The sequence below is a fragment of the Trichoplusia ni genome, chromosome 1 (assembly GCF_003590095.1).
Source record: "Trichoplusia ni isolate ovarian cell line Hi5 chromosome 1, tn1, whole genome shotgun sequence".
Taxonomy (NCBI): domain Eukaryota; kingdom Metazoa; phylum Arthropoda; class Insecta; order Lepidoptera; family Noctuidae; genus Trichoplusia; species Trichoplusia ni.
This window is the reverse complement of record NC_039478.1, coordinates 10002685-10030679: the sequence shown is the minus strand read 5'-3', so window position 1 is coordinate 10030679 and position 27995 is coordinate 10002685. Positions and strand designations below refer to the sequence as shown.

General features: G+C 34.9%; 1 protein-coding gene across 1 annotated transcript; it reads right to left on the bottom strand.

The window, feature by feature from the left end:
• Positions 1 to 1331: 1331 nt before the first annotated feature.
• Positions 1332 to 19483, bottom strand: LOC113494113 (apyrase-like). Its single transcript, XM_026872264.1, has 11 exons — positions 19243 to 19483; positions 12455 to 12677; positions 10665 to 10862; positions 9901 to 10034; positions 6849 to 6999; positions 4985 to 5111; positions 4530 to 4687; positions 3512 to 3593; positions 2971 to 3129; positions 2420 to 2565; positions 1332 to 1504 (listed from the first exon to the last, which is right to left on the bottom strand). Exons 1-11 carry the CDS (start codon positions 19359 to 19361, stop codon positions 1379 to 1381), a joined length of 1623 nt encoding a protein of 540 aa, XP_026728065.1. The 5' UTR covers positions 19362 to 19483; the 3' UTR covers positions 1332 to 1378.
• Between the last annotated feature and the right edge of the window lie 8512 nt (positions 19484 to 27995).

Sequence of the window (27995 nt, the reverse complement as noted above, 5' to 3'; positions counted from 1 at the left end):
AAGTGAAAACTGAAACGATTCCCATAATACCAAATAAACCAACAAAAGTACTGAATCACAGACTATTTAAGTTTTCAACTCAATGAATCATAAATTAGATAATCAATGAGATCCGATTGGAATTGTGTTCAGCGAATTTTGAAGTTAAGGTATTGTTTCACTGCGAAATCTTTTTGTTTTGAAAAATATTAAAGTACTAAAAGTAACATGCATTTGATACAGTTCTGTCTACATAAATCTATATATCTATGCATATAAATAAAATTGGAGAGTCTGTTCGTAATATTGTAATAAGCAGCAAGCGTATGAATATAGATGGTACATACACCAAAATAGTTTTTTTTTATATCGTATGGCTATTTGTCTGTTTGTCCGGTGAAGTATCGGAACCAATCTTGACGGCACTTTCGTTACAAGCAGTAAGGATTAACTTAGCTTAACTTATTATGCCACGTGGACGACGTGACGGGTACGGCTAATACAGTTAATAATCCAAAGATATTTTTTGAAGGATAAAGAATCCCACTTTTGTGATACAGTTTTCTGCAAGACATACCTAAAACCTTATCCTGCTTTATCTTAAACAGTCTTCTGTACCATTGCAGTTGTGTAAGAAAGATGCCGCTCTATGAAGTGTATTATGCTGTCACTCTTACACTCCCGTTCCCGTTCCAGAGATGCTCCAGTTTTGTTACACATAGTGGAAACGTTCTTTAAAAACAATTCTTAAGTGATAACAATGGCTGAGTTTGCGATTTGTTGGTCAGCAGTCTTGTGATCTTTGATGTTTCTTGGATTGAAGTGATTCTCATCTTTAATATCATTGTTTGTGATGATCATTAGAACTTGCCTGATGATCTAATTGTTAGTGGCCTTGACGGGTATACCGGGGGTCTTGGTTTCGATTCCCACCCAGGATATTTTTTATATGTGATGAACACGATTATTCATTCTATATCTAGATGTAGGTAGTTTATATTTATGATGTTTGTATTTAGAAAAGTTTATGTACTTTTATCAGTTGTCTAGTAGTCATATTACATGCTTTGCCCAGTTTCGGATTAGATGAGAAATAACGGATTTGTGGGAAAGTTGTAGAGTCGTCATTATCGAAATATCAGGGTCTTGTTACTTATGCTTAATGGAGGAATGCTCTCTTGCAGGTTTCTCTGGGGTTTTTCGACATTTCGACAGGTGACATTTCTAAAATGGAAGGTGTTATTTATAAAGTATCACTTTTACAGTTAAATAGGTTATAATGTTATACAAAAATTCTTAAAGTTTTTCTTTTGCCAAATAATCACCAAGTACACAAATAAAACAACGCTTTATAATTTATAAATTAAATTTATTTGTACTAAGTGTATATGTTAAATTGTCAGCTAACTAGAATAAGTCTTTTATCTAGAGTCGGTGTGATAGGCGAAGCTGACCTCACGTAGTCTTCTAAGGCGTCGGCGTCTTTGCCTATAACTGTAAGATCCCGACCGAATTCTTTGAACATCTGTGAATAAGAAAAGCAGTTTTAGGATTTTCGACTAGCGATAAACAATAAAGTATGTATGTATATTTTTTGTTAGTAGAGTTTTCCAAATGGGATAGGTCGCCAGGCCCACGATGTATTCCTTAGTTAAAGGTAAAATCAGAGAACTATTATTAAGACTACGCTGTCTGTCCATCTAAACTTGTGTCTGTTTGTTTGACTGTGAGTGTGACCTGACAGTATATATATAATTTTTTATAGCTTTGCGAGACAGTTTTAATGTTATAAATAACGGTTATAGGTTTGATAGAATTTAAGTGCCTATCAGGCACTTAAATTGAGTAGCTTTTTGACCATATACGACAAATGTAATTTTTTTCTTTAGCTAATTTGTATGGAACCTGCAGTGTTGAAGATCCGATTTGCACTTGACGGCTTTTATTCTTTGAATCCTGATGTCAGCCTAAACGAAAGCTTTGTCTGATTCACCGAACTATAACAAAGTGCTGCGTGTTTGATCCATAAATGCTTGTTCCAGTACTACGACTTCCAATTCCTGTATATCACTGACAACACTGCCCTTTGTGTAAATCGAATTTTGTTACTCAGAGCATGCTTTTAGCAATTGCTTTCGTGATTTAAACTTGTACGCACAAAATCCGACTTCGGAAAAATGCGCGTGACTAAACCGTACCTAAACAGTTTGCAACATTTTTTTAAACGCACCCAAGTCTCGGGTGTTTTCACAAACATTCAAGTCAATCAGTGTTCAAGAAACAGTCAAGTCACATGCACAAAGACACCCAAACTTAGGTGAAGCGCCCGTGGAAACCGAACCCACGACGTCGTGCTCACTGACTTTTGCCAGGTTACCTCAAACACTCGACTATTCGTGCAGTCGAATTTTAGTATCTTGCCATATTCCTTAATTTTTACCTTGAATCCATTGCCTCCTCTTGTTAGGAAGTCCAGGGTCGTCACTTCATACTCCTGGTCCAGATCGAAGGGTAAGAATTCATCATCGACTTTAACTGATATGTCAAGGACTTCAGCCTTAGTTGTGTTTAGTTTTACTCGGATACCTGAAAATGTAGAGCAAGATTTACATCCAGATGATCATACTATCCAGAGCGTAATAAAACATATAAATCGGTCCAGCTTTTTAGGAGTTAAGTGATATGAATACCTTAAGTACATAGTATAAAGGAAGAAAGGGATTTGAAGAATATCGTCTAACTCGTTTTTTTTAATTATTTCGGCCCATGTTTTCCCAGTTAAGGTTTGTATCTATTAGTGTGAACACATTACATTAACTAACTAACACAGTTCAAATTATACATATTGGGCCCTAAATATAATTATCACGAAAATCTATCATCAGCTGATCAGAGTAATTAGTCTGAAAGAGCTTCATTGTTTTCTATGAAAATGTAAAAAAATATGACTTAATGCATATTGAAATAAAAAATATTTAACCAAAATCTTACCAGAAAAATGTGGTGTATAGCCACTAGCATAAGGTCGAGTTCTCCATGGATTCTTGACGGATTTTTGCAGAGCTTCGATAATATGTCTTCCAGCGATGATAACTGTCACTACCTTGTTGGTGAAGGGAGACATGTTGATGATGGAGCCCTTGGTGATTGCTGGAATATATTTTAAGAGAAATTACTTAGTTTTTAATGACCTTCTGGTTCTATTAACTTGTTGTATGGGCTGGTTCGAATCTAATGCAGGAAAGTACTAATGACTATAATTATTTCAGGGCACCACATCCAACCTTTCAATGTAAAAATCTTGAGGAATCTTTGATTCGATATATTGGAATCTAGAATTGGCAACCCGCGGGCAATTCTCTTCTACATGAAAAAAGGTACCTAAGCTTGCCCATTTTGACCCATTATATACCTAATAATCTGTGTGGATTTTGAAATAAAACATCTTTTGAAGCTTAAACTAAAACATACACTAAAACATAACAAATAGAAAAAATACTTTTTCAATAATAACAATATTTTTAATACATACGTCCTTTAGCTATGGAACTTCGTATCATACATCTTTGCAGGAAAGAAATTTTCGGTAATTTAGATGTCTTTTTCTTGTTCGTCTGAAATTAACAATTAATTTATGAAATAAAATTATTTTTTTGGAATTTAATCCCCGAAGTCTTGATACCTACTACAAATTATTTTACTAAAATAACAAAAAAAACTAATAAGTATTATTTGCAAGTATTTTGCCATATTTAGCGGATATCAAGATAAAACTATTTTGCCTTTTGAGTTGCAAATCCTCCATACTATTTGGTAGAGCAAAAACTATTCCCTTCTTCTTTGTCATACAATCTTCTCATTATGCCAGGTCTGGTCAAGCTTACTTTGCCAGAATTCTAGTCCTAGACATTCTTTTCCAGCAATCAAGTAGCGCCAAAATAACACTCAATATTTATTTTTATATATATATATATATGGGCATGTTATGCGGAGGAATGAAAATCATGTGGTAAGAAAGGCGTTAAGCATGGATGTGGATGGATATAGGGGAAGAGGACCACCAAAGAAACGATGGATGGATTGTGTGAAAGACGATATGGCTGTAAAGTGTGTTTCTTGTGAGATGACGGCCGATAGGAAGGTATGGAAGAAGATGACATGTTGCGCCGACCCCAAATTAAATAATTGGGATAAGGGCAGGGGAATGATGATGATTTATTTTTATAATAACTATCGTGAGACTGATTCATTATTAAATCATGTAACGGTTTACTCACACGTATTTATCGGGGGTGCCCGACTAGTTTCGGACCCAACCGGAGTCCTTAATCATGAGCAGACGCCGCGGGATCGCGAGTCGCAGTTCGACTCGCGATCCCGCCGCGTCTGCCGTCTTCCAATAAATACGCGTAAGTAAACCGTAACATCATTTAATAACTCTATATTTATTTCCTGAAATGCCTCAAAATATTTTTGTCCAGATTATCAGTGAACCTAACGGCAACAAGCAACTACCTATATAATAATGAGTTATCCATGTATAAACTTACTGCATGTAAGAATGCGTCAGCGAACAGGTTCCCAAGAGCACATTCCTTGGAGGAGCAATCATTCATGTCCATATCATCGTTCAGGTATCCCACGACCTCACTCACTATTTTATGTATTTTTGTAGCGTAAGGCTGAAGCAGTGCCTTCATTTTTGGACCTGCAAAAATTAAAAGCACTTATATACTTGGTCACATTTGTAAAAATATTTTTTCTATATTTATCGTGGTACTACATCTACTGATATTATAAATGTGCATGTGAGTTTGTTTGTAACGCTTTAAAGCGAATAGGACCTACTTAACCGATCGTCGTGAAACTTTGTACACATGTACCTAGCTAAATTCATGTTTTCTTTGTTATGGAAAAACAGCTTATAGAATTTTCATAATTACATGCATCGAAAAACTCAGTAATTTATTCTTTACAAACTAAAAAAATCAGAAAATCTACTTACTTTCAGGAATAGACCTGTTCAAGAAGATTGGTTCTCCCTCAAATCTCTTCATCTCACCATAGTTATCGAAGTACACCGTTAGGTTACCGAGGTACTTGCTATAGGCTGATGCTGTTACTACAAGCACCTAAAAAGAGGAATATTTAGTTCAAAGGTTCCTTTGAGACTTACGCTGTGATATTGTTTTACCCACTCAAATGGGATATGGAGTTCAAAATGACAGTCCACAAGTGAAAAAGAAAATCTGATGGATCCAGACACTCAAAGTTAACCTCTATTTAGTTTAGAAAAAGTTTAAGCAGCAAGGGAAATTTCAATTTCCCTAAACTTATCTATACTTTTCAAAGTACATATAAGTAATTTTTGTTAAATTATGAAGTTACTCGTTCTAATATACTAATAACTTAGATGACAAGTAAGGCTCATATTTTTCAATTTAAAAAGGTTTTTTTTTTAATGATATTAAGGTCAGTAGATACGTCTAAACGTTTGAATACGAGAGATGGGTGCGAGACCTCCACAATTCAAGAATAAGTCTGACAACTAATAGTATTGTCGAAAACTAAAACTCTGCCACTTCTTAATGTCTAAGTTAAAAACTCAAGGTACATGACCTAAAAAGTGGTTTTCATTAGTGAACAGACTTAGACACCTAGAAAGCTATGTCAGAAGGTCCTCTCCTATGTAATATTGTCTGTTTTAGACCATTCGATTTATACACGAGATTCACCGATACTTGTGTCTTTACTTTTGCCATTTGGGACTACGCACTTATATTCGGCTTCATTCGCGTTTCGATGAACGATTGTGATCACACTTATTAGCCTGCGAATATTTACAAGTACTTGGAAGGCTCTATGGATATCATACAGAGCATAGCAGAATGCTCTTAAAACGTTGTATCCTGTTATAATATTAATTTAACAAAAATACAAATATATCAACGATTTTAAGTAAAAAGTACTGAGACAAAGTTTGTGAAATTTTTACGAGAAGCAAAGTGCAGACTTCAGCTATTTCCCATTAAAATTAAATGAAGTCGGTTGAAAGAGATTCCTTTTGACTAATTAATATTAATATGGAGCATTCTAAGATAGATACTAAAAAAATAGCGATGGCTTTTACTAAAATCTTGCGGTTTATTTGAATGACGTCATAATATGGATATTCTGAACAAATCTGTTCAATGTCACAGTATCCAATTTAATTCTTTATTGACCTCTAACTAAATTGAGGTTTTCTGCTGACGCCGTAAGACGTTTCAATGAGGGGAAGGGTGTGCCTTCGGGATTAGACCTTATAAGGCTGCAATAAGGTCCTATTTGAAACTTCGAGTTGGAGAAAAAAAATGCAAAATTAAAATGCTCATTTCTCTGATTGCAAAAAAGGTAAGCAGTTAAATTCGTAGCTGTTCATTTGATGAATGATAAGTTTAATTTTTTTCGCTTCATTAGTCTGCGAAGTTAAATTGTTAATATCGAAAGAATTTGTATTAAGACAGACGTTTGTGTCGTCCACAAATGCTTGTCCTGACCGAGTGTCTTTGTACATGTGACTTGAATGTTTGTGTAAACTTCCGCGATGCAAGGACTAAATTCTTTTCTGCGTCAATCGTTATTCAAAAAACAAAGTATCATGTACAATAAATCCTACCTACTTATAATAGCACGTAAAAGAATATACGCTCGACAAAGGCACACATTATTCAAAAATTCTATGCGCGCCTTGGGATCGAACTCGAGACCTTTGGCTCGGCAATCCTGCTGTTTTATCACTAGGCTATCATATTCGACAAACATAACTCTTCTCTTTTGCAGCAGTTTGGTGAAATGTGATGATAGAATTATCAACCTTATGCTAATACCTTATGATCTGGTTTCGCATCAGTCGGGACTACTACGGGGTAGTGACCAGCTACCTCCTCCTGGCTCGGAGCCTCACCATTGTACAGCAGACTGTGAGTGTGACCTCCGATTATCACGTCTATGTTCTCTCCCACCTCTTTTGCCATTTGCCTGAAATAAAAAAAGTTTATTAAAAAAAAACTGGTTAATTGAGAATTGAACGTGCGAAACTGAGGCTTACGTACGAATACGCAAAAGAAAAGTTGCTGAACTGATTTTCATTATTTGTTTTTAAAGTGGAAATAGGCTTGTGGGAAATATACACCGTGATTTTTTAGTCGTCTTACAAAAGCAGCCCAGTTCATGTATCCAATGACTAGAACACGTTCATGATAAAAAATAGGTATTTTTGAGATTTGAAGAAATTTAAAATGCAATTTTTATTCAATATTATGATGCAATTCATAGTTTTTTAGAAACACAGCTCTGTTACGAGCGCGGTCCGAGCCTTGCAACAATGGTGAGCGGCGCGGGCGGCGGCGTTTTTATCATTTTTAAGAGTATATTTCAGATTTCTCTTGTTTAATTTTTCTTCGTACTTATTATCTTAGTTGATGATAAAAAAATAATAATCGCCCCTAGGTGTATTTTACGTCGGATACATGAACTGGGCTCCTTTTGTAAGACGACTAAAAAATCACCGTGTATAGGCTGGTATTACGTATACATGTACTGACTAGATTTCACTTTGTGCATGTGACTTAAATGTTGAAACCAACCACGAAATAAAAATTGAAATCATTAGTGCAAGGAGGCAATTAAAAAGACAAGAAATTGATAAAGAAATAATAAATAAGTTTCATTTACAGTATTTAGAAAATAAAAATGAAAAGAGGCTATAGTTTAACGTAACTACGACTAATTAATTAAGCATTACAGGTTTTAAAAATACTTCAGTATCTATGAGAACTAAAATTCGGAAAATTCTAAACGCAGTTTTCCTTTGATAAAAATTCAAATTAACAGATCTAAAAAATATATAAAACTGCTTTAAAATTTGGATAGTAACTATTGTGAGAATGATTCATTATTAGATGATGCAACGGTTTACTCACTCCTATTTAGGGTTGCCCGACTAGTTTCGGGGTCGCGACCCCGCCGCGTCAGCTCATGATTAAGGACTCCGGTTGGGTCCAAAACTAGTCGGGTAACCTCGATAAATACGCGTGAGTACGTTGCATAATTGAATACTGCTGTAAAATGAATACTACACAAAATATTCAAACAAAATACATCTAAAACCACAGGAAAGAGTTTCAAAAATATGCATCCATAATTTAACAAAATCCCAAACTTTATTAAAGATTGGATTTAGCTATGCATCATGATAATACCCCGACTGTTACTCTATAGAGTTATGAACTATTTAAATGCAAAGGTAGATCCCATCCACTATATTTTCCAATAAAGTTGTCGCGCCGTAAAAGACTGCATAAGACGGGACGGTCCAATAAACTGATAAAATATATTCGTGAGGAGAATCGGAGACAAAAATAATGGGAAAACTGACAGGCGCTTAATAAAGAATTTTCTTAGTTATGTACTGGTAAATGGAATTGAGAAAGCAGAGAGTGGTCTTACTAGCACCGAATTAGTGCATATAAAAATAAATAAATAAGACCCCTGAGTCGGAAAGGGAATTAGTTAATTCAGCTCTTGATGTCTTAATAATACGCGAATCTATACTAATATTATAAAGCTGAACAGTTTGTTTGTTTGAACTCGCTAATCTCGGGAACTACTGGTTCAAATTGAAATGGAAAAGGTGGAAAAAACGGGGAATATGATTCATCTTTGAGGGTTCAAGATCTTCTAACCACGTGGACGTAGTCGGGGGCATCAGCTAGTATTAGAATAAATGTCTGATTCAGTTTTAAAATATAACATCGTCAACGAGTTTGTTGGAAAAATAATTCAACTGTGAAAACTTTATTGGTGAAGAAGAATTTATTTCCTAAAGTAGACACTTTCGTTTGCCATGAGTATCACTTCCTTTTAATTTTCTATCTTCTGTGGCTTAAAGTACTCCCCTTATCCAAATGGGAATGGGATAGTTTAATGGGGTTTATATCATGCAGATTCAATTTCGTTTCTTATGACTCTTTTTTATTAATTGTTCAAGTTTAGAAGAGGTATTTTGAGAGAAATTAAACTACTGAGGTATCTTCTAATATATAAAATTCCGGTGTCACGATGTTAGTTACCGTACTCCTCCGAAATGGTTCGACCGATTCTTATGAAATTTTGCATACATATTGGGTAGGTCTGAGAATAGGACCACATCTGTTTTTTATAGCCCTATTTTTTTTTATTCCCTAGAACGAATTTATATGGCAAAAGAACCTTTGCTGGGACAGCTAGTTTTTTATCCGACCGAAACCAACTTTGGAATGTACATGCAAATTAATGCGTAGTTAATGAAAATAATTGAATTACTAAAGTAAAACGAATAATTTAGGTTCCAAACTGGATGTTTGATAAAGAAAATTAATAAAGTTTGAGTTTAAATTAATTTTATTTGGTTTCGAAAACTAATACCTTTCAGACTGTGGACTGAATATCGTTAGAGCCACCGCAATTAAATTAATTTGAAGATAACTTGCATGCCAATAAAAATGTTTTACACATAATATGTGTAAAATTTATTCAAACATCTAAAAATACTTTTTTGGAGCACAATTTTCGAATTATTATTATAACCGGCCATGTGTAATGCCAAGGGTTCCGTGCAAAAAGACTAAAAAAAAACAAATTTGATAACAGTTCACTCATCTAATTTATGACCGCATCAGTCCCTGCTTAACCTGGGCATTTAAAAAATATTTTTGTCATATGCACAAGACAACCAGGCTCAAAAATATTCGTAGAACACGCAATTTTGTGTCACAAATCACTTCTCAATTCGTGCAGTCTTAATGTGCAAATTAAATAGGTATCATTTCGAAATTGCTTGAAAATGGCCTTATTGGAAAAAAACGACTTTCTTTTCATACTAAATGCTTAAGAACTTACATGTCATCATCCAGACCACAATGAGACAGCACTATGATGATGTTCACATCATGTTTTTCCGTCAATATCAGGGCTTCTCGCTGCACCACCTCGAATGGATCCAGGAATTTCACACCATCAGCGTTCGAGAGGACCTAGAAAAGAGACCTCCATATAATTCGACTTCCTCCGTGGTCGAGTGGCGTATGCACCGGTTTCAAGGTGTCGCTAACTCTGAGGTCCCGGGTTTGATCCCCGGTCGGGTCAATGTAAAAAATCAAATTTCTACATTGTCTCGGGTCTGGGTGTTTGTGGTACCTTCGTTGTATCTGAATTCCATAACACAAGTGCTTTAGCAACTTACTTTGGGTTCAGAAAAATGTATGTGATGTTGTCCGCATTTATAAAAAAAAATACGAAAGAAGAGCATATTGTATGTGACCCATGAATGCTTGTTCTAAGTCTGGGGTGTCTTAGAAACCATTTTCAGCTACTGTATTAAAATCTTGCCCCTTAAACAGTATCGCTATTTGTCCAAAATTCAATTCTAAATACTTTGGTGTATGGAAATAGTCAGGTAGGTCTCTTTAAGAATGCGAAAGTAATATCCCAAAATGGTGAACTACTCATACCGTTATACATATAATTTATAATACCAAATATGATGATTTACTGATGAGAATTCTTTATGATCAAAAAATTTTTGGCAAATTATGTTTTCTGACGAATTTTTTTTGAATCTCCGTAATTAAAAAATAAGCGAACTAAATTGCTGTTAATCTAACCTCAGTATTCTTCGTAATGAGTCCAATGATGCCGATCCGTCGTCCTTTCTTCTGTAAGATCACATTGTTCCTGTAGAGGCCGTATAACCCTGACTCATTGCTGGCTACCAGGTTCGCAGCAAGCACCGGAGCTTTCATCGCCAGGATGTATGGTATTAACCCTGCAACTCCATCGTCGAATTCATGGTTGCCTAGTGCCTGAAACCAAGAAAACATTTTTTGACATAATATAATTTTTAGACTAGCTTACCTGGCACACGATTTTTTGCCATTTTAATTCTGGAAGGAAGAAAAAAAAATTGTTTGTGAAAACAGTTATTGTCCGATTTTCAAACCTACCCAATTTGCACGCAAAAAATCATGTGAATCGGTCAAGGTGCCAACGCGTCAAGGCGTGAAAATTTAATATACTAGAAGATTAGATTTAATATGAGGTTATTGAAAAAAGTGAGTAGTGACGAAAAATATACTGTGACATTAAAAGAAATTCCCCAGGAAGGGAAATATCATGACATATTTTCATCGAAATTTTTTTTCAACCTAAATTGCTTTTTAATAATACATAGTCATGGTGGTTTCTTAGGTTTACGCGAATGTTAGACATGAAGTTTCATGGAATTAGACATTGAAATGGAGTTTCATTTCAATACATAATCATTTTACCCTAACCTGTGGACCTTGCCTTGAGGTTAAAGCAAGATTGTAACAGTTTGTTTTGGTAAACACGTTTATTAACAAACTGTTCCTTTTGAAAAAATAATGCGAAATTCACATGGCAAATGTACTTGCTACAATCTCCAACACCAACTCCTCTTGACCTTGCCTCATAATATCAACTACTAAGTCCAAAGTCAAAATTATTAACACTACATTATTTGTGTTGCTATGTCACACTCTATTTGTCTTCATGTTTGTGCTCAAACAACAAGATCAACAGACAAGCTTAGATAATCACTAGTAAAACGGACTCTATAACATACACGATAAGGTTCAATTCGGCGATAGCGATGACTTGACTCAATGTAAATTTCGTCGAATACTGACATTAGGTGAGGGTTGGTTTTCAGAATTGTCGCGTCAATGCATAGTTCGATTAAGCGTCAGATGATAATTGTTCTATTTATCAATGTTTAATTATTGCTTGAAGTTTGTAATATTAGGTATTAATATGAAACTTTATCACGCCTTCACATCTTGAATTTAAATAGTTTCGTTTAAGCGACTTTTGATATCTATGTGAAAGGTATTTTGCTCCTGTGAACTTTATTACAGCATTCAAGATTATTTTTTGTAAAGACCTACAAAATTTTGCTGACTTGGTTGATGGTCTGTTGGTCTATAAGTTAGTGGTCCTGGCTTTTTAATATTATTATCAGAGGTCGTGGTTTCGATTCCCAGTAAGTTAAAATGATTGTGTGATGAGGAAGATAATTTGTTCTGTGTTTTTACTATTATTGACAAGATGTTGCCCGCAGGCCCGCCCACTAATAATCGAAAACAATCCCATGGGCACATAAAATCAGGATACAAACTCATATGTGTTATTCTTGGTTATAAACTATCTGTGTACTAAGTTCCGTCTAAATCCGTTATGTGGTTTTGCGTAAAAGAGGAACAAACATCCATACATACAAACTTTCGCATTTGTAATTGTAGTAGGATTGTAATTGTATTGAACTGTAATTGTATTGCTGCGCCCTAACATAACATCTGTATCCACTCATAATCGCAATAAATATTTGAAGTTTGAAGTTTGAAGTTTGATTAAAAGTCCATAAATAAAAACTTACATGAGCATCATTTGGCAGCATGTTAATAAAATGCTGTGTGACATTCCACTTCAATAACGTATACCAGTAAGTTCCCTGGAAGGTGTCTCCAGCATTCAGGAGTAAGGCTCCTGGTTTCTGGATTAACAAGGTCTTGATCTCATGGTAGAGACGGGCGAAGCCGCCTAAACAGCTTGTGTCGTTAGTCTTGCATATTGGGTAGCCCACTGATGTCTCTTCGAATCTGAAAATGAAGAGAATGATTTAGAAAATATATTTTAACGAACAGAGAGGAGCTCGTGGCTAAGCATAACCACATAAGTGATTCGATCACAGGTTAAGCTATGCTTGACGCGGTTGGTCCGTGGATGGGTGACCATCTTTGTCATAACGAGTTCCTCCGTGTTTCGGAAGGCACGTTAAACTGTGGGTCCCGGCTGTTATTCCTACATCTTTGACAGTCGTTACAGATAGTCAGAAGCTGAAAAAAGTCTGACAGCCAGTCTAACCAAGGGGTATCGTGTTGCCCAGGTAACTGGGTTGAGGAGGTCAGATAGGCAGTCGCTCCTTGTAAAACACTGGTACTTAGCTGAAACCGGTTGGACTGGTAGCCGACCCCAACATAGTTGGGAAAAGGCTAGGCCGATGATTTTAACGAACATTTTGAATAGACAAGTTAAGAGAAGAAAAAGTTGAGAAAAATAAGCCGTCTGCTATACTAGGGGCCGTGGGTTCGATTGCCACTCAGGACAAATAATCTTATGATGAGAACGATCATTTCTTCTGTGTCTAATTTCAATTTACAATCTAATATATAAAATTCCCGTGTCACGATGTTAGTTACCGTATTCCTCCGAAACAACTTTACAGATTTTTACCAAATTTTATAGGCATATAAAATTTGGTAAAAATCTATAAAGCCGTTACAGTAGGTCTGAGAATCAGCTACTATCTAGCTTTCTTAACCTTAAGTGATAAGGGTCCACCCTTAATATTTTGCCTCCACTGTGATCATCGACTGTTACTGGGGGTACGTAGTTCGCCGGGACAGCTAGTACGAGTATCTATAAATTTTTCATCAAGTTGCGTTGTTTTCATTTGAATTCAGTTGTAGTTTTGTTATAAACATAATTCGCAACTAACACATTGTTTGTATATGCATATATCCATTTGATATTGTAATCGTAACTATGAAAACTTCCTCCAAAAACAGTTGACAGCTAGCTATTATTGTTTAGACATTCCACGCGCGGAATTTTGTTTAAAAACTCTCATTTCGGTCTGTTTAAAAAAAATTACGTTCTTGAGAGCTTAAGAATATAACACTAGATTAGCGAAGACGCGAATGTAAAAGAAGATTTGTTTACGACAAGTGACGTCACTTGTCAGTTGTCAGTACTATTCTATCAGCGCTTTCGTTTGGGGCGTCCTTTTGATGCGTTTAAGTTAAAATATGACTTTACGTTTTTCCAATACCCCCTTTCGTGAGGATTTTCACGCTGATGTAAAGTCATACAAATTACCCGGCTCGCAACACTGAGTGTTCCATACAAAAGGCTAAAGAAAAAAATCGGAGGCTTTGATCCTTATTTTTATCTTTTGTTGTTTCGGCGGCAACACAAATACATTATCTGTGAAAATTTCAACTGGTCAGCCTGTTGACAGGTTTCATAAGATACAGTCTGGTGACAAATGACGGCCTTACCTACTTAGATAGATGGACATACGGTGAGACAGCGGTACATCAGCAATAGGATTCCGTTTTTACCCGTTGGGGTAAGGAACCCTAAAACACGACAGCAACCAAAAAATAACTTTACAATACTAAATAACATTAGCTTCTTAATTCAACCAGTAAATATAGTTTCACGGTTTACACAAAAGGAAAACGCGCTACTTTTGTTTTATCTATTTAAATGCTTCACAGCTTAGCAACAATTGAAGCAACAGTACCTACATATTGAGCGTTCATGACAAATAAATGGGATTCAATGACACTCACTGACCTCGCATTTGATGACGTCATGAATGTCTATACGATTTTCTTTTACCTTCAGTGCATGTAGTATGAGATCCCTTTTTTAACGACTAATGCACTAAGGAATCTATTCCTTGTAGCGCGGAGGGTTTCACAAACACTCAAGTCACATGCACAAAGACACCTAGACTCAGGACAATCATTCGTGGACCATACAGACGATTGACCTACGCGCAGATCGAACCAGTGATACATCGGACGTGTGTCATCAGTTATTCTGGAAGTTAGTCAGCGCTAACTCCAGCGTAGCGGCATCTCGCTTCCGAGATGCTAACATTCTTTGTACTCCGCACGCTGTCGCCACTTCTCGAAGTAATTAATTATTGCTGTTGTGGGAGCGTGACAGAGCACTACACGGTGTAGAGCCGCATCTCTCTTCTACGACTGCAATAATATTACTGCTATCCTTTGTAAATGCATCAACACCGTCAATTCAGTAAAGGAGTATTTAATTATTTTTGTTTTTGTATAGATTTTAATATACTTTTTCGGTTCGGTCAGGTATTTCTCATTTCGCTATATTACTTGCATTTCTTACGTAAATAATTCTTTTGCAAAATATTTTTTATCAGTTTTATTAAGAGGTTTTTGCTGAGTTTTCTGCAGAGGAATGACATTTTGGAATCGCGCACCTCGGCTTTTGAGCCAACACTGTAACTTTTTAAATTTGCCTAAAAAAAGACTTAGTTGAAACAAAACCTTTTCATTAGGTAGATGCAGTATAATGATAAGATGATAATAGATACTCTGATAAGGTCATCACAAGATTTAATTTATCGAAGACATCTTACGACATATCGATAACTTTTTATCTATAACTATGATACTTTATCTACTTATCAAAGACCTTTGATTTAGAAGATTAATAAAACTATGTCAATCATATAATAAACTGTGTTTATGAAACATTTTTATGCTACAGGGTACAATGGAGAGATAGTGGTGTTTTTCATTGTTTTTTTTTTTGATGACTAACACTGCAAAGACTTTTATTCATTACTAGCTGTTGCTCCCGACTTCGTCCCCGTGGGTAGAAGATATAAGTTATGATTTATACCTGCCCTGTTTTTTTCACATTTTCCATTGTATCTTCGCTCCTATTAGTCGCAGTGTGATGTTATATACATATATATATAACATCACGCTAGCCTTCCTTGATAAATGTTCTATTCAACACAAAAATATTTTTTCAATTCGAACCAGTAGTTCCTGAGATTAGCGCGTTCAAACAAACAAACTCTTCAGCTTTATATATTAGTATAGATATAGATTTTTTTCGCGGAGGGTACAACACATTCGAGTCACACGCACAATCTATCTGATGGACCAGTACGATTTTTAGTGAAATACCCAATTATATGGTATGTGCTACTGATGCTTTGTTGATAGTTTTCTCTTATGATGTATGTTTAAATAACAGATCGTTTCTCATCTGCTCAGCCTAAGCTATCTCGGAGTCGGTTTTCAATATTCCTAAGTAAAACAATTGTAATTTCTTTACTTTTTTTTACTTTATACGTGTAGCATTTAACAGATTATCCTCTGTCATCAAAATGAACGTATGGAGCCAAATTTAAATGATAAAATTGTGGATTTATTTACAATTTTACAGAGTTAAATATTTACAAGTTAAAAACAAAAAATAATTAAATCAAAGCATCAATAAATTCATCGGCATCGCTGGCGGCTGGGAGTGTGCCCAAAAGGCTGGCAGCATTGTCACGTTGAATGGCAATGCTAATCCTCTGAGCGAGGTAAAAGCCAGCCTTTGGGTCACGAGAAGTGTCAACGAGACGCTTTGCTAGGTCTTTAAAAAGCGTTTTGGCACTCGGCCCCCACGATGATAATTAGAAATCAGTTCCTAAATATTCTGCCAAAAGTAAATAAAATATAACAGACACTGTCATTCTAAGAATACGAATTAATTTTTAGTTATTCCTCTATCAATTTTCGACCTCACTGTCAAACAGTGTCTACTGTTTTGTGAGTCCTTAGCTTATATTCTATCATATAGCATTCTATAAATACCTAAATAAAATAGATAGTAATTAATTAATAAATAAATCTAGGCCAACCGTACGTCCTAAATGACAGATCTATTGACTTTCTTACGAAGTGTTTTTTCACTTCTTATTCGTAAACTCTAGCCACTATTTTCCTGACTCGGGTTTCGAATCCAAGACTTTTTACACGGTTCAAAGGTTCAAGGTTCCTAATATCAGACCAATGATACCTATTGCAGCACGATAGCATTTGCCACCGTTAAACCAAAGAGGCGTTAACCACTATATTCCATAATACTTCATCATTTCACTAAAAATTTCAAGGTTGGTGACGTCATCCTCATGATCGTTTTTGCATCTCAACACCAAACAATGCACAATACGCTTGTTACGTGGGAACGGGACAATCAGTTTTTGCATAAAAACGTAAAAACAAACATACAGAGCTACGTCAATTATGAAGATGTAGTACAGTCACTAACAAATCATATAAAAGATCATTTATTCATATTAGGCTATTAAGTAGGTAGTCCGCCATAAGACATGTCACGATGCAATTTCAAAAACAAAGTCTTGGTCAATGGTCTGGGTAGCTTAGTCGGTAAAGCTACTGGCACTTATAGCCACATGCCGCAGGTTTGAGTCTAAGGTTTGAATTTTTTCATTGTATTCAATGTGTTTGAAAGAAAGCACTTTTTAAATTTCAAATTAAAATGGAGAGCAAGTAGCTCTGAGAGAAAAAATGGCGCCACAATTGCAAGCAGCATGCTGTCTTTTCATCCTACTAATATTAATGCGAAATTATATCTGTCTGTCTGTCCCGCTTTCACGCCAAAACTACTGAACCGATTGTGACGAAATTGAGTATACAGATTGTTTGGAGCCTGAGAAAGGACATAGAGTACTTTCTACTTGGAAAAGAGGTCTGTAAGCGTAAAAAATTGTATGAAACTTCTTTCTGGAATGGACTACGGCTTTCAACTTTGCCTTAAATATTGTAATAAATAAATGAAAGAGGAATACTGTCTTTCCGACTGTTTGTCGCGCTCTGTAAACTGAAATCCACGCGGATTGTGTCGCGGGCAACAGCTAGTAGGTATACAATATATAAAACAATGTTTAATAAATATAATTATAGATTAAGTACAATGAGAGATAAACATAGTTGTGGTCGATGTAAATCAAATGAAATTAAACTAATAACTACATACGTATTTTTTATAGTGTGGTTAAAGCCACCACGCCAAACCCACAGAGACTGACATGTTGCGGGTTCGATCCCCGCGTAAGACAAGCATTTGTTTGCTCCACGAATACTTTACCCGAGTCTTGGTCTTTGCGCTTGTAATGTGAATGTTTGTAGAACCTCCCGCGACAAAAGAATTAAAATCCTAAATGCGGGAAACGTATTAAAAAAATGAAATTTTCTAAATATGTTCCATCGAATCCAATGAGTTACTTAAATGTTGATACCTGGTACAGTTAAAACATAATAAACACCAATTATAACTTGCCACTGACTGTACATACATACACAGAATTTTGTAAATACGTATCTTGGGAAGATCATTGTTTCAACTACGCATACGTTTATGAAAATACTCGTAAATGAAACGTAAACATTAAAAAAAGTTTAACATATATAGAACAATCAGTTACTATCTATATTTCACACGTCTGAATAATAAGGGTTGTCCACACAAAACGTCTTTTTTTTTCGTATAATATGTTTTTTCAACAGCAAACATTTAAAAAAATTATAAATATGGCAAAATAAAATTTTCCTTGACAACTAGTAAATTTAATAAAATTCTCTTATCTGCCCCTCTCTATAAACAACACGAATTACTTAATACATAAAAAATGAGTAAAGTGAAAGTTAAAAGTACTTTAATAGTTAGTTTAGCGGCAAATAACTGTAATTGATCTTTACCGTTCAGTTATTAATTTAACGAGACGCCAATTAAACGTGTATCTTCATACTTATTTGAAGTTAATGGTAGATAGATCCAGTGTTTAATATAAATATAGTAAATTAAAACCTCGTGTTATTGAGAGATCGCTACTGGTATGAAATTTTAGATAAAATACTGTCAATAAAAGCAAAAAACTGGTCAAGTGAGAGTCGAAGTCGTGACGCTGAGGGATCCGTACATATATTTTGGTTAAAGAATCAAAAATTTGATTTTAATTTGTGACCCATCAATTTAATTTCTTAATAATTTTTGTGTTATTATAGCAGCAATAGAAATATATGATATATGTAAATTTCAACTGTCTAGCTTTCACGGATCATGAGATAATAGCCTTGTTACAAACGGATGGAAAAACACACAGACAGCGAAGCCATTTTACTCTTTTGCAAAGTAACTCTAAAATAGCAGACGTTTCGCTGAAAAAAAAATAGGTCGTGGTTTTTTTTTTACTAAACTGCGATCAGCTGATCTAATTTGCACGGAATGATTATTTTCTGTAAACACATACTTTCTTGAAGTAATTTGTTTATATTAATTAATTTACCAAAGCCATGATCCAAGTCCTTTATCCTAATTAGAATGTAACCCGCAACCCTAACTTTCAAAAGTCAACTAGTTAACAGCTGACAATCAAGAATCTTCAAAACATGCGCTTGCGCACATTTAAATTCTAAGAATGTAGCACACATTTACCTTTAAGGAAACCTAAGAAAAAATGTTTTTAACCTTGCGCTATACTAAAAAAGGTTAGAAACAAAATTTAAGAAAATAAAAATTTATTTTTAAAATTACCTGTCGTGGAAATCATTATAATGCACTATATCCAATTTATACAATTCATTTTCTCGCACGACGTTAGCATTGGCCGCTAACATACACAAACACAATAAATAATTACACCACTTTATCATTATTATAAATTAAAAACAAAATGTTAAAAAAAAACAAATAATCTTATGTTTTTTCTATTTTTCGCTCATATTCATATGTTCTCCGTTCGCGACTATCTCTATTCGATGTTTAAAAATGACTGATCAGAAAAACCTGCCTTTGCCAACTACGATTATGTACTATCTTTGAACTAACAGCTGATTTTTTATTAGCAGAAATTGGCAGCTCTTATTGCACTGCGCTAAGGTTCAGATTCGAATGGATTGCAGTTTAGCAGCTGTAGTTTGTGATTGTAAATTGTATTCACCAATATTGTCAATTGAAAATCGTTGATTGAGTGTTATTTCAGATTTCGTGTTTTATGTATGTTGTGCAGATTGTCAGGCTCATATTTACGTCATAGTTATATACATTTACTTTTTTAATAAAAGAACAACATTAAATACCAGAACATCTGCAAAACTACAAAAGTCAAAATAAAGATAACACTATATTTTATTTAGACGGCGCAAAAATGCAAAAAAAAAGAATTTAAATAGAATTTTTATTAGAAATATTTTTAATTCACCCAATATTTTGCGAAACGTAAAATAAAACACAGAAATGTCTCCTAATTCGATCGTATTCGTCACGTTACCGTGAAATCTATGTCCACTAAGGCTAAATATAACTTTTGGCACTGTCACAAATACGTATAAACGTGACAGTCGAGAAATTAGCACTTCCCTACTATCTTATGTACTAAAGTTATTAAACTAAAATATGTTATAAAACATCTGGCATTTTAGCATACAGAGAAAAAAGGTTCAATATCTATAATATATATTCTATACACTAGCTTCTGAGCGTGTCTTCGCCCATGTGTTTAAGAAAATGTAAGATATGTTTTTTTTAAACACATGAAATCGGATTAGTAGTTTTGGAGTTCACGCAACTTCTTCCCGTTTTTGTAACATATTTCATAAATACACTGCTTATATTAGTCATAGCGTGATATCCTATGGCCTTTCTCAATATATGAGCTATCTAAAATTGAGAGTTTTTGCAAATCGGAACAGTAGTCCCAGAGATTAGAGCGTTCAAACAAACAAACTCTCTTCTGCAGCTTGATAATTTTAAGCATAGACTTACCATCCTATGCAAACAAAATCGAAAGTGCATTCATAATTCTATCACGCTTTCATGACTTAAGAACAAAATCGCTTACAATAAAAAAAATGCCAACCTAATCGGGAACCCCCTTCTTTTTGGAGTCGATTAAAAATATTCTAAAGAATTGGCTTATAAATACAAAACTCTTTGTACCTACATCATCAGTCTGGATTTTTTGTGTTCTCAAAAACTTTCAATCGAAGTGTATAAAAACGTGGATAAAAATAGTAGTCTTAGAAATAAGTTAGTTTTTAAGCCATGACATCTTGATATTAAAAAGTAGAGTTCAATAATTAAAAACAAGGTGTCACTAAGCTAAGCTACAACTACACAAGTTGATCGATCATAGGTTAAGCTACGCTTAAAACGGTCGGTGGATGAGTGACCATCTATGGCATTACGAATTCCCCCGTGTTGGTGTGTTTTTCCGTTCGGAAGACACGTGAAATTGTGGATCCTGCCTAGGTGTTATTTATATTGACTGTACGGATAGCAGAGTGGTTGAGATCACAAAGAAGAACGCACGGTGCGTGAAGTGTCACGGGATCGATCCCCGTCTAGGACAAGCATTTGTGTGATCTCGGAATGCTTGTCCTAATTCTGCGTCTGCATGAGACGCAGAATCACGACAAGCGTGCTCTTTGACAGTCATAACGACTAGTAAGAAGCTAGAAAGTCTAAGAACCAGACTTTCTAAAGGTTATCAGTATTGCCCAGTATTATTACCCAGGTAACTGGGTTGAGAAGGAGAGATAGGCAGTGGCTCCTGGTAAAACTCTGAAACCTAGCTATCCGGTTAAAATGGAAGCCGACCCCAAGCAGTTAAAGACCTCCCTTTTTTCGAAATCGGTTAAAAGAATAGAATATCACATAAATACAATCAATTGTCTATTTCAATTCTATTTTTGACAATCAGTTTCTACCAAATCTAAGAATGGAAACACGTAAGCATGGTGACAAATTTTCCTTGTTTCAGAACTGAAAAGACCTTTGTAAATAGAACAATCGTATTTGAATACTATTATTAGTAGTGAATTTAGTGGGTGAAGTGAAAAATGGTTCGAGTTAAATAAGTTTGAAAAGGAGAAATAATTAGAATTAGAATCTTTTCCCAGTAGTGCCTTTCCAACTAATGAAGGATCAGTAGGTCGGTATAATAGTTCTTCTATTTTAGCTATCCCGGTCCACTCTTTGATTAGAGTGATTTCTTTTTAAAAGAAGATAATTCGTACATTATAATTAGTAGGTTCCATAACGACTTGCAAGAGGAACAACTCCAACAACGTCAGTAAGAATCTGACTCACTTCTTCCCCCGAGGGAGCGAATATGGCGTGGGAATCTTTATGGACACATACGGCACATACGGGTTCCCTCGCCATACCACGAAGCAATTACGAAAAAAGTACTATAACTGTACAAAAAAAAAAAGAATTATTTTGTATACAAGGGGAATTCACATCTTTTATGGGTAAAATAGTTAAAATGGTTTACATCATTCCAGATTCTCTATCACTATCTTCAGGCCTATTCCAAATTATGATAAATAACTCCATCCCCCTACATACCACTGCTGACCTTTCCTCGTATAATTAACGGCAAATTACGATAACCTTACTAAATTCAGCAATTACTTCAAATGTAAATTCAGAAGTCTACAAATACGGACTTAAAAATATATTTATTTAAAACCCGTATTACCTATCATTCAAAAGCGACACCCCAGCAATTTAGCTTTAACAAACCGCATTATACCAATTTCCAAACGTTAGGTATTTTTGCCAGCGATGTTGCTGATGTTCTGCTATTGTTAGTTAAGTGATACCGTTGCCATTCACTTACTGTACTTATATTTTTACTTATCATCGCAAAGATTTCACTTTCTTATTACGTGTACGAGTGAGCGTAGCGTGCATTTCGAATGGTTGGCACGTGACGAGAATCGAAATGTCTCGGAAGATTTTGGATTTATAGCTGTTATTTAAGTGCCCCACTATTGGGCTAAGATTAGGGTAAGACTAGATCAAATAATATTAAATACGTTTTTTTATTTTTTTACAATATTAAGATTAGGAACACAAGCACTAGTTTAGTACTGGGGGCTAAATTCAAATAAACAAGATAAACATGCATATAATTATTATGTGTTAGTAGTAAAGTAACTTAGCCTAGTGTTAGTATTAATTGAATTTACACAGTCAGAAATAGGCTAAAAACATCAAATGCTAGTTAGGAGCTTGCTGGTAAGTGACGTCACATGAGATTTTTACCTAAATCACTGTATACCCTTCATTTTTTGTCCACAAAATAAACGAAAAAATACGGGTTCAATATTTTAGCAATATCTGTCTGGCAGCCTAAACAGACTTTTTCGTCAAATAACCAATCAAAGGTAAAGCTGATATTTTTGACATTTAACTAGTCTTCGGTTTGCCATCATTCAAAATCATTATCAGCAAAGAAGAATCAAGAACATTGGTTCATCCAGTGATAAACTTAAAAAAATACAGACTTATTGAGAACCTCCTCCTTAATGAAGAAAAAATAATGTGATTTTAATACGTTTGTGGGTTACTTTACTAATGAAATGTAAAATTGTGTAATTCGCATTCTATCCTCCATCCCTACCGATTTCAAAATGACTTTTTCGAAATACGTAGTTCGTAGTTAAAATGAGACTTAAAAATTATCATATTGCTTTGTATCTTTTGTGTATAGTTGAATAGTGTGTCATATTTTTAAATTTGTCACGTAGTCTATTAGAAAAAACAAACTAATTTAGTTTAGCCTTGGCTGCGATAGTGATTTGAAAACATTGCCTTTTATCTAGTGTTGATTTTTCTTAAGGTTTAGTACCCAAAGAGTAATAACAAATCCTATTACTTAGACTGCGCTGTCTGTTTGTCACAAGATTGTACCTCATGAGCCGTGAATTTAAACTATATCTATATATACTAATATATAAAGCTGAAGAGTTTGTTTGTTTGTTTGAACTAATCTGAGGAACTACTGGTTCAAATTGAAAAATTCTTTCTGTGTTCAATAGACCATTTATCGAGAAAGGTTTTAGGCTATATAACATCACGCTGCAACTAATAGGAGCCAACATACAATGGAAAATGTGGCAAAACCCGGGGAAAAATATTCATCTTCGAGGGCTTTCGTTCAAAAATTTCTAACTTATATCTTCTAACCACGCGGACGAAGTCGCGGGCAACAGCTAGTATCTATATATAGTTTAAATTTGCTGTAACAACTGTTTATGTGTGTGTTTATTTTTTCATGTTATGTACAAAAATTTATAAATAAAAATTACATGATAAGCAATAAGTTTTTTGTAAATTTGCTTAGGTAGATGTGCACTGCAGATTTGGTCCTCCCATAAAAAAAAAATTGTGCGATACACGTCCGCTTGTTCTAAGCCTTGACGACTTTGTGACTTGAATGTTTGTATGTGCCCGGCACAAGGATAAAATCCTTATTGCGGAAATTGTATTCGATGAAAATGAGGAAAACATAATAATTGGTGACGATGCAAGATCTATTTAACAAAAACCACTAAAATCTTACCAATAAATTCTAGCTTCTTACATTAAAAGAAGCAGTAAACACAGTAGAAAGAGAACAATTACAACAAAAATAAAATCCCTGTTTTAATAAAACTTAAGAAGTTTCGATAGCTATTACTAAGCCAAATTAAGTACAAATATACGATGACCTTATAACATCTGAAGAATCTGCATATCTGCAATAAAGAATTGAGTATTGAGAAACAGCAAACGAGAATATAAACCTTTAAAAACCATCTTAAGGTTAACCTTTGAATATAATAACGCGTCAAATTGCGTAAGCAATTGAAACCCTTCACTATAGAAAACAGGTATTTAATTAAGTGGATAATGGATACGGCTTATTTGTAATCAAGATGTACAAAAATCAACCTTATTGAGTTGTTATAGGGGTGATATTTGACTTTAATGGTAGTAATTGACGTAGTTGTCTTAAGATACCGTATGTTTTATTGAGTTCTAAATACTATTTTCTGTTGATATTGAATTATTAACTAGAGTTAAGACATGTTGGTCTGGTAGTTAGTATTATATAGTTCTGTCTACTATATCGGAGATCGTGGGGTCGGTTTTCGATGTTGTGAGCACGATCATTTCTTCTGCTCTAAGTGTAATTTATCTATAACTAGCAGTTGTCCGCGACTTCGTCCGCGTGGTCAGAAGCTTGATATTAAAAAGATCTACAAACCCGTAGTGCATCATTTTGTTCTATTATCAATAGTTTTAGCAGCGTACGCAGAAATAGATTTCCGATTTTACACCTTTGGCAACATCGCAATTTTCCTACGGAACCCTAATATTTTTGAAAATAAATTACAGCCTATGTTCAGCGGGACTAATGTAGCTTCTTAACAGTGAAATAAATTTTCAAATCGGTCCAGTTGTTTCGAAGCAACAGTCGTCGAAACTACCGGACTGATTTGTCGTGCCAAACAAACAAACAAACAATCAAATCTTTCCTCTCTATAATATTAGTATAGATATCTATGTGTATGTATTTAGAAAAATATTTAAGTATGTCTATCTGTAGCTTGAATCTAGACGGCCTATCGAGAGGTGTAAGTGTTGTAGGTTTGATCCAGGCTTATAAAAACACAGGAAACTTCCAATGTAGGGAAGATTCGAGCATTGATAACTGATCATCTCGTTGCAGGTTGCCGACTTTAGCTTTCAGATTTTAATATTTATAAGCGACCACCCAACACTGACAAATGGTGAAAGAAAATATATACTAATTAAAAAAGCACATAGCTTTTGTAAAGTCACATTGGTAGGTACTTAGATGCCTAAGTTGAAATAAAAAAACAATCCATACATGAAGACAATACGATAAAAACAAAAAAGACAAGCCATTCACAGTTTATTTACCTCGCTCGCTACTGACCAGAGACTCTACCATCACATCTTCAAGTGATATCGTTATGGTTGTGTGAGCGTGACAGAGCTATACACGCCATAGAGTGCCATCCTCTTCTTCCGGCATAATACTATTACAAGATATGACGGTAGCCTCCTTAGACTTTTAAGTCGACGACAGTACATTATAAAGTGCACAAATGACCTTGAACGCTCAAACTGGTATGAAGAAGGAATGCAAAGAGAATAAATATAACAAACTAGCTTTTCGCCCGCGGCTTCGCCCGCGTCTTCGCCCGCGTCGAGGTAGGTATTATCGCGTTTCCAATAGAACTCTTCAAAAGTCCGGGATAAAAACTCTCCTATGTTCTTTCTGAAGGTCAACTCTATGTCTGTACCAAATTTCATTAAAATCGGTTAAGTGGTTTAGACGTGAAAGCGTAACAGACAGACAGAGCTACTTTCGCATTTATAATATTAGTAAACAAGTAAGGATGACGTATGCTATGCGAGGGTAAAGTATTCCGTTGATTGTTAATACTTGATCCCAAGCAACTACTAAAAAGGCAAAAAGATTGGACATTTATTATTTAGCCAAATGTCAAAAGAATGCGTCTCCCGCAGTGAGGACTTTTATTTTAAACATACAAATCACATGCACAATGACACCCAGACTCAGAAGAAACACTACCATATGTATGCACAGTGGGTTTGGTGTGGTGACCTCAACCACACCAAGTCTAATAATCATGAAAACTACTAAAAAACGATTAAAACTAAAAAAGTCTAGACTGAAATCTGTAGTTAGCTACAACTACAAATAAGATTGCTTTTTAATTGCAATATATTTTTAGATCGGCCTTTATTTAAGAATACTGTAGCCTTGGTTTTAGAAGGCTGTTAGTTTCTTTAAAATCTCTTGAACCATGACATGACCGCTATTTATTTGACGGCGCAATACATGTTGCATTTTATTATTATAAATAGTTGCCGCTCGCGTCTACGTCCGCTTTGATGAAAGTTATAACTAAAAAAATATTACCTTATTTGGAAAACTGATAGTAGCCTATGTGTTAATCCAAGCTGTTAGCTACAAAATTTCATCGTTATCGGTCGTCCCGTTTGGGCGTCAAGAGGTAACAAACACACATACACATTCGAGACTCACACACTAACTTTCGAGACCAACTTGAGACATTTTTTTGCAGCAACTTTTCGTCGTCATTATTTCTTTCTTAATTGAATTTAATTAACGTCCTTCTAACCATTTACAGTTTTTGATAAGAAGAGAAACCTAAGTTTTAATAATGAACTAATTCAGACATTAAGTAGATGGTTGTTATGTGTTTTTTTGTAATATAAGCAAGGAAACCAGATTTTTTATATAATTTCATGTTCCTAATGGATAAAATACCGTTGCATTACAATTTTGTCTCATCAATTCCTAAAAAGAAAAACTGTTAGTAAATTCTAAAGGAATATTTTTTACGATATAAAAAGTACGGTACAAAACACACACATACAACCTTCAAATACAATAATTTATACACCAAAGTACTTACCTATCCCACATAATATTATACGTACTGACGTTCATGCTCTCATCAAAAATTCATCCTTGTGTTTATGCAAAAAAGGGGGAAAAAGTCCATCAGGTAAATGGGGGATGCATTCGGCGTACTAATGAGAGTGTAGACTCATCCATATTTGACACCCCACCATTGTGTTTTCCGAGAAAATAGGCGCCCGGGGGATAAAATAGGCCTGCGACGGAAAGATTTTTTAGGACAACATTGGAATGAGGGATACTCGTATGTTTGTTTGATAATACACGTAAGCTTGTTCCTTTAAAACATGAAAGAGATTTTAAGGGATTCGTATATATAAGTAAAAGGCTAATTAATCACCTATCAAATTTATGACTGTACCAACAGTAGCTTAACCTCAATTTAGCAGTGTTTTTATTTATAAATAAAACAATTAACGAATTATAGAATCGAATCCTCGTAGTTATTTTTTTATGAAACAACAAGAATAATACATTATTTGAAAAAAAAACAACTGTCTTGTGTACGTCAAGTGAACTAACGCTTCGTCATTTGTTAAAAACGTTTCTAAACATCCATGACAAGAAATACGGAATATGATCATACCGTGGTATTTTGATGGCACGTGACATTTTTAATAAATAAATAAATGCGGACAACATCACATACATTTTTCTGAACCCAAAGTAAGTTGCTGAAGCACTTGTGTTATGGAATTCAGATACAACGAAGGTACCACAAACACCCAGACCCGAGACAATGTAGAAATGTTAATTTTTACATTGACCCGACCGGGGATCGAACCCGGGACCTCAGAGCTAGCGACACCTTGAAACCGGTGCGTACGCCACTCCACCACGGAGGTCGTCTCGACATTTTATTTACCGTTTTATTTTAAACAGTTGGTTCCTTACAAAAAGATTTTTGTATTTGTTCTGATATTTCGTCCATGTTTAGACAGACCCAGAAGTTCTGTTTTGTAGGCTAATGACTGGTCGTTTTTCTGGATAAGGTGTAAGGAACTACGGGGTA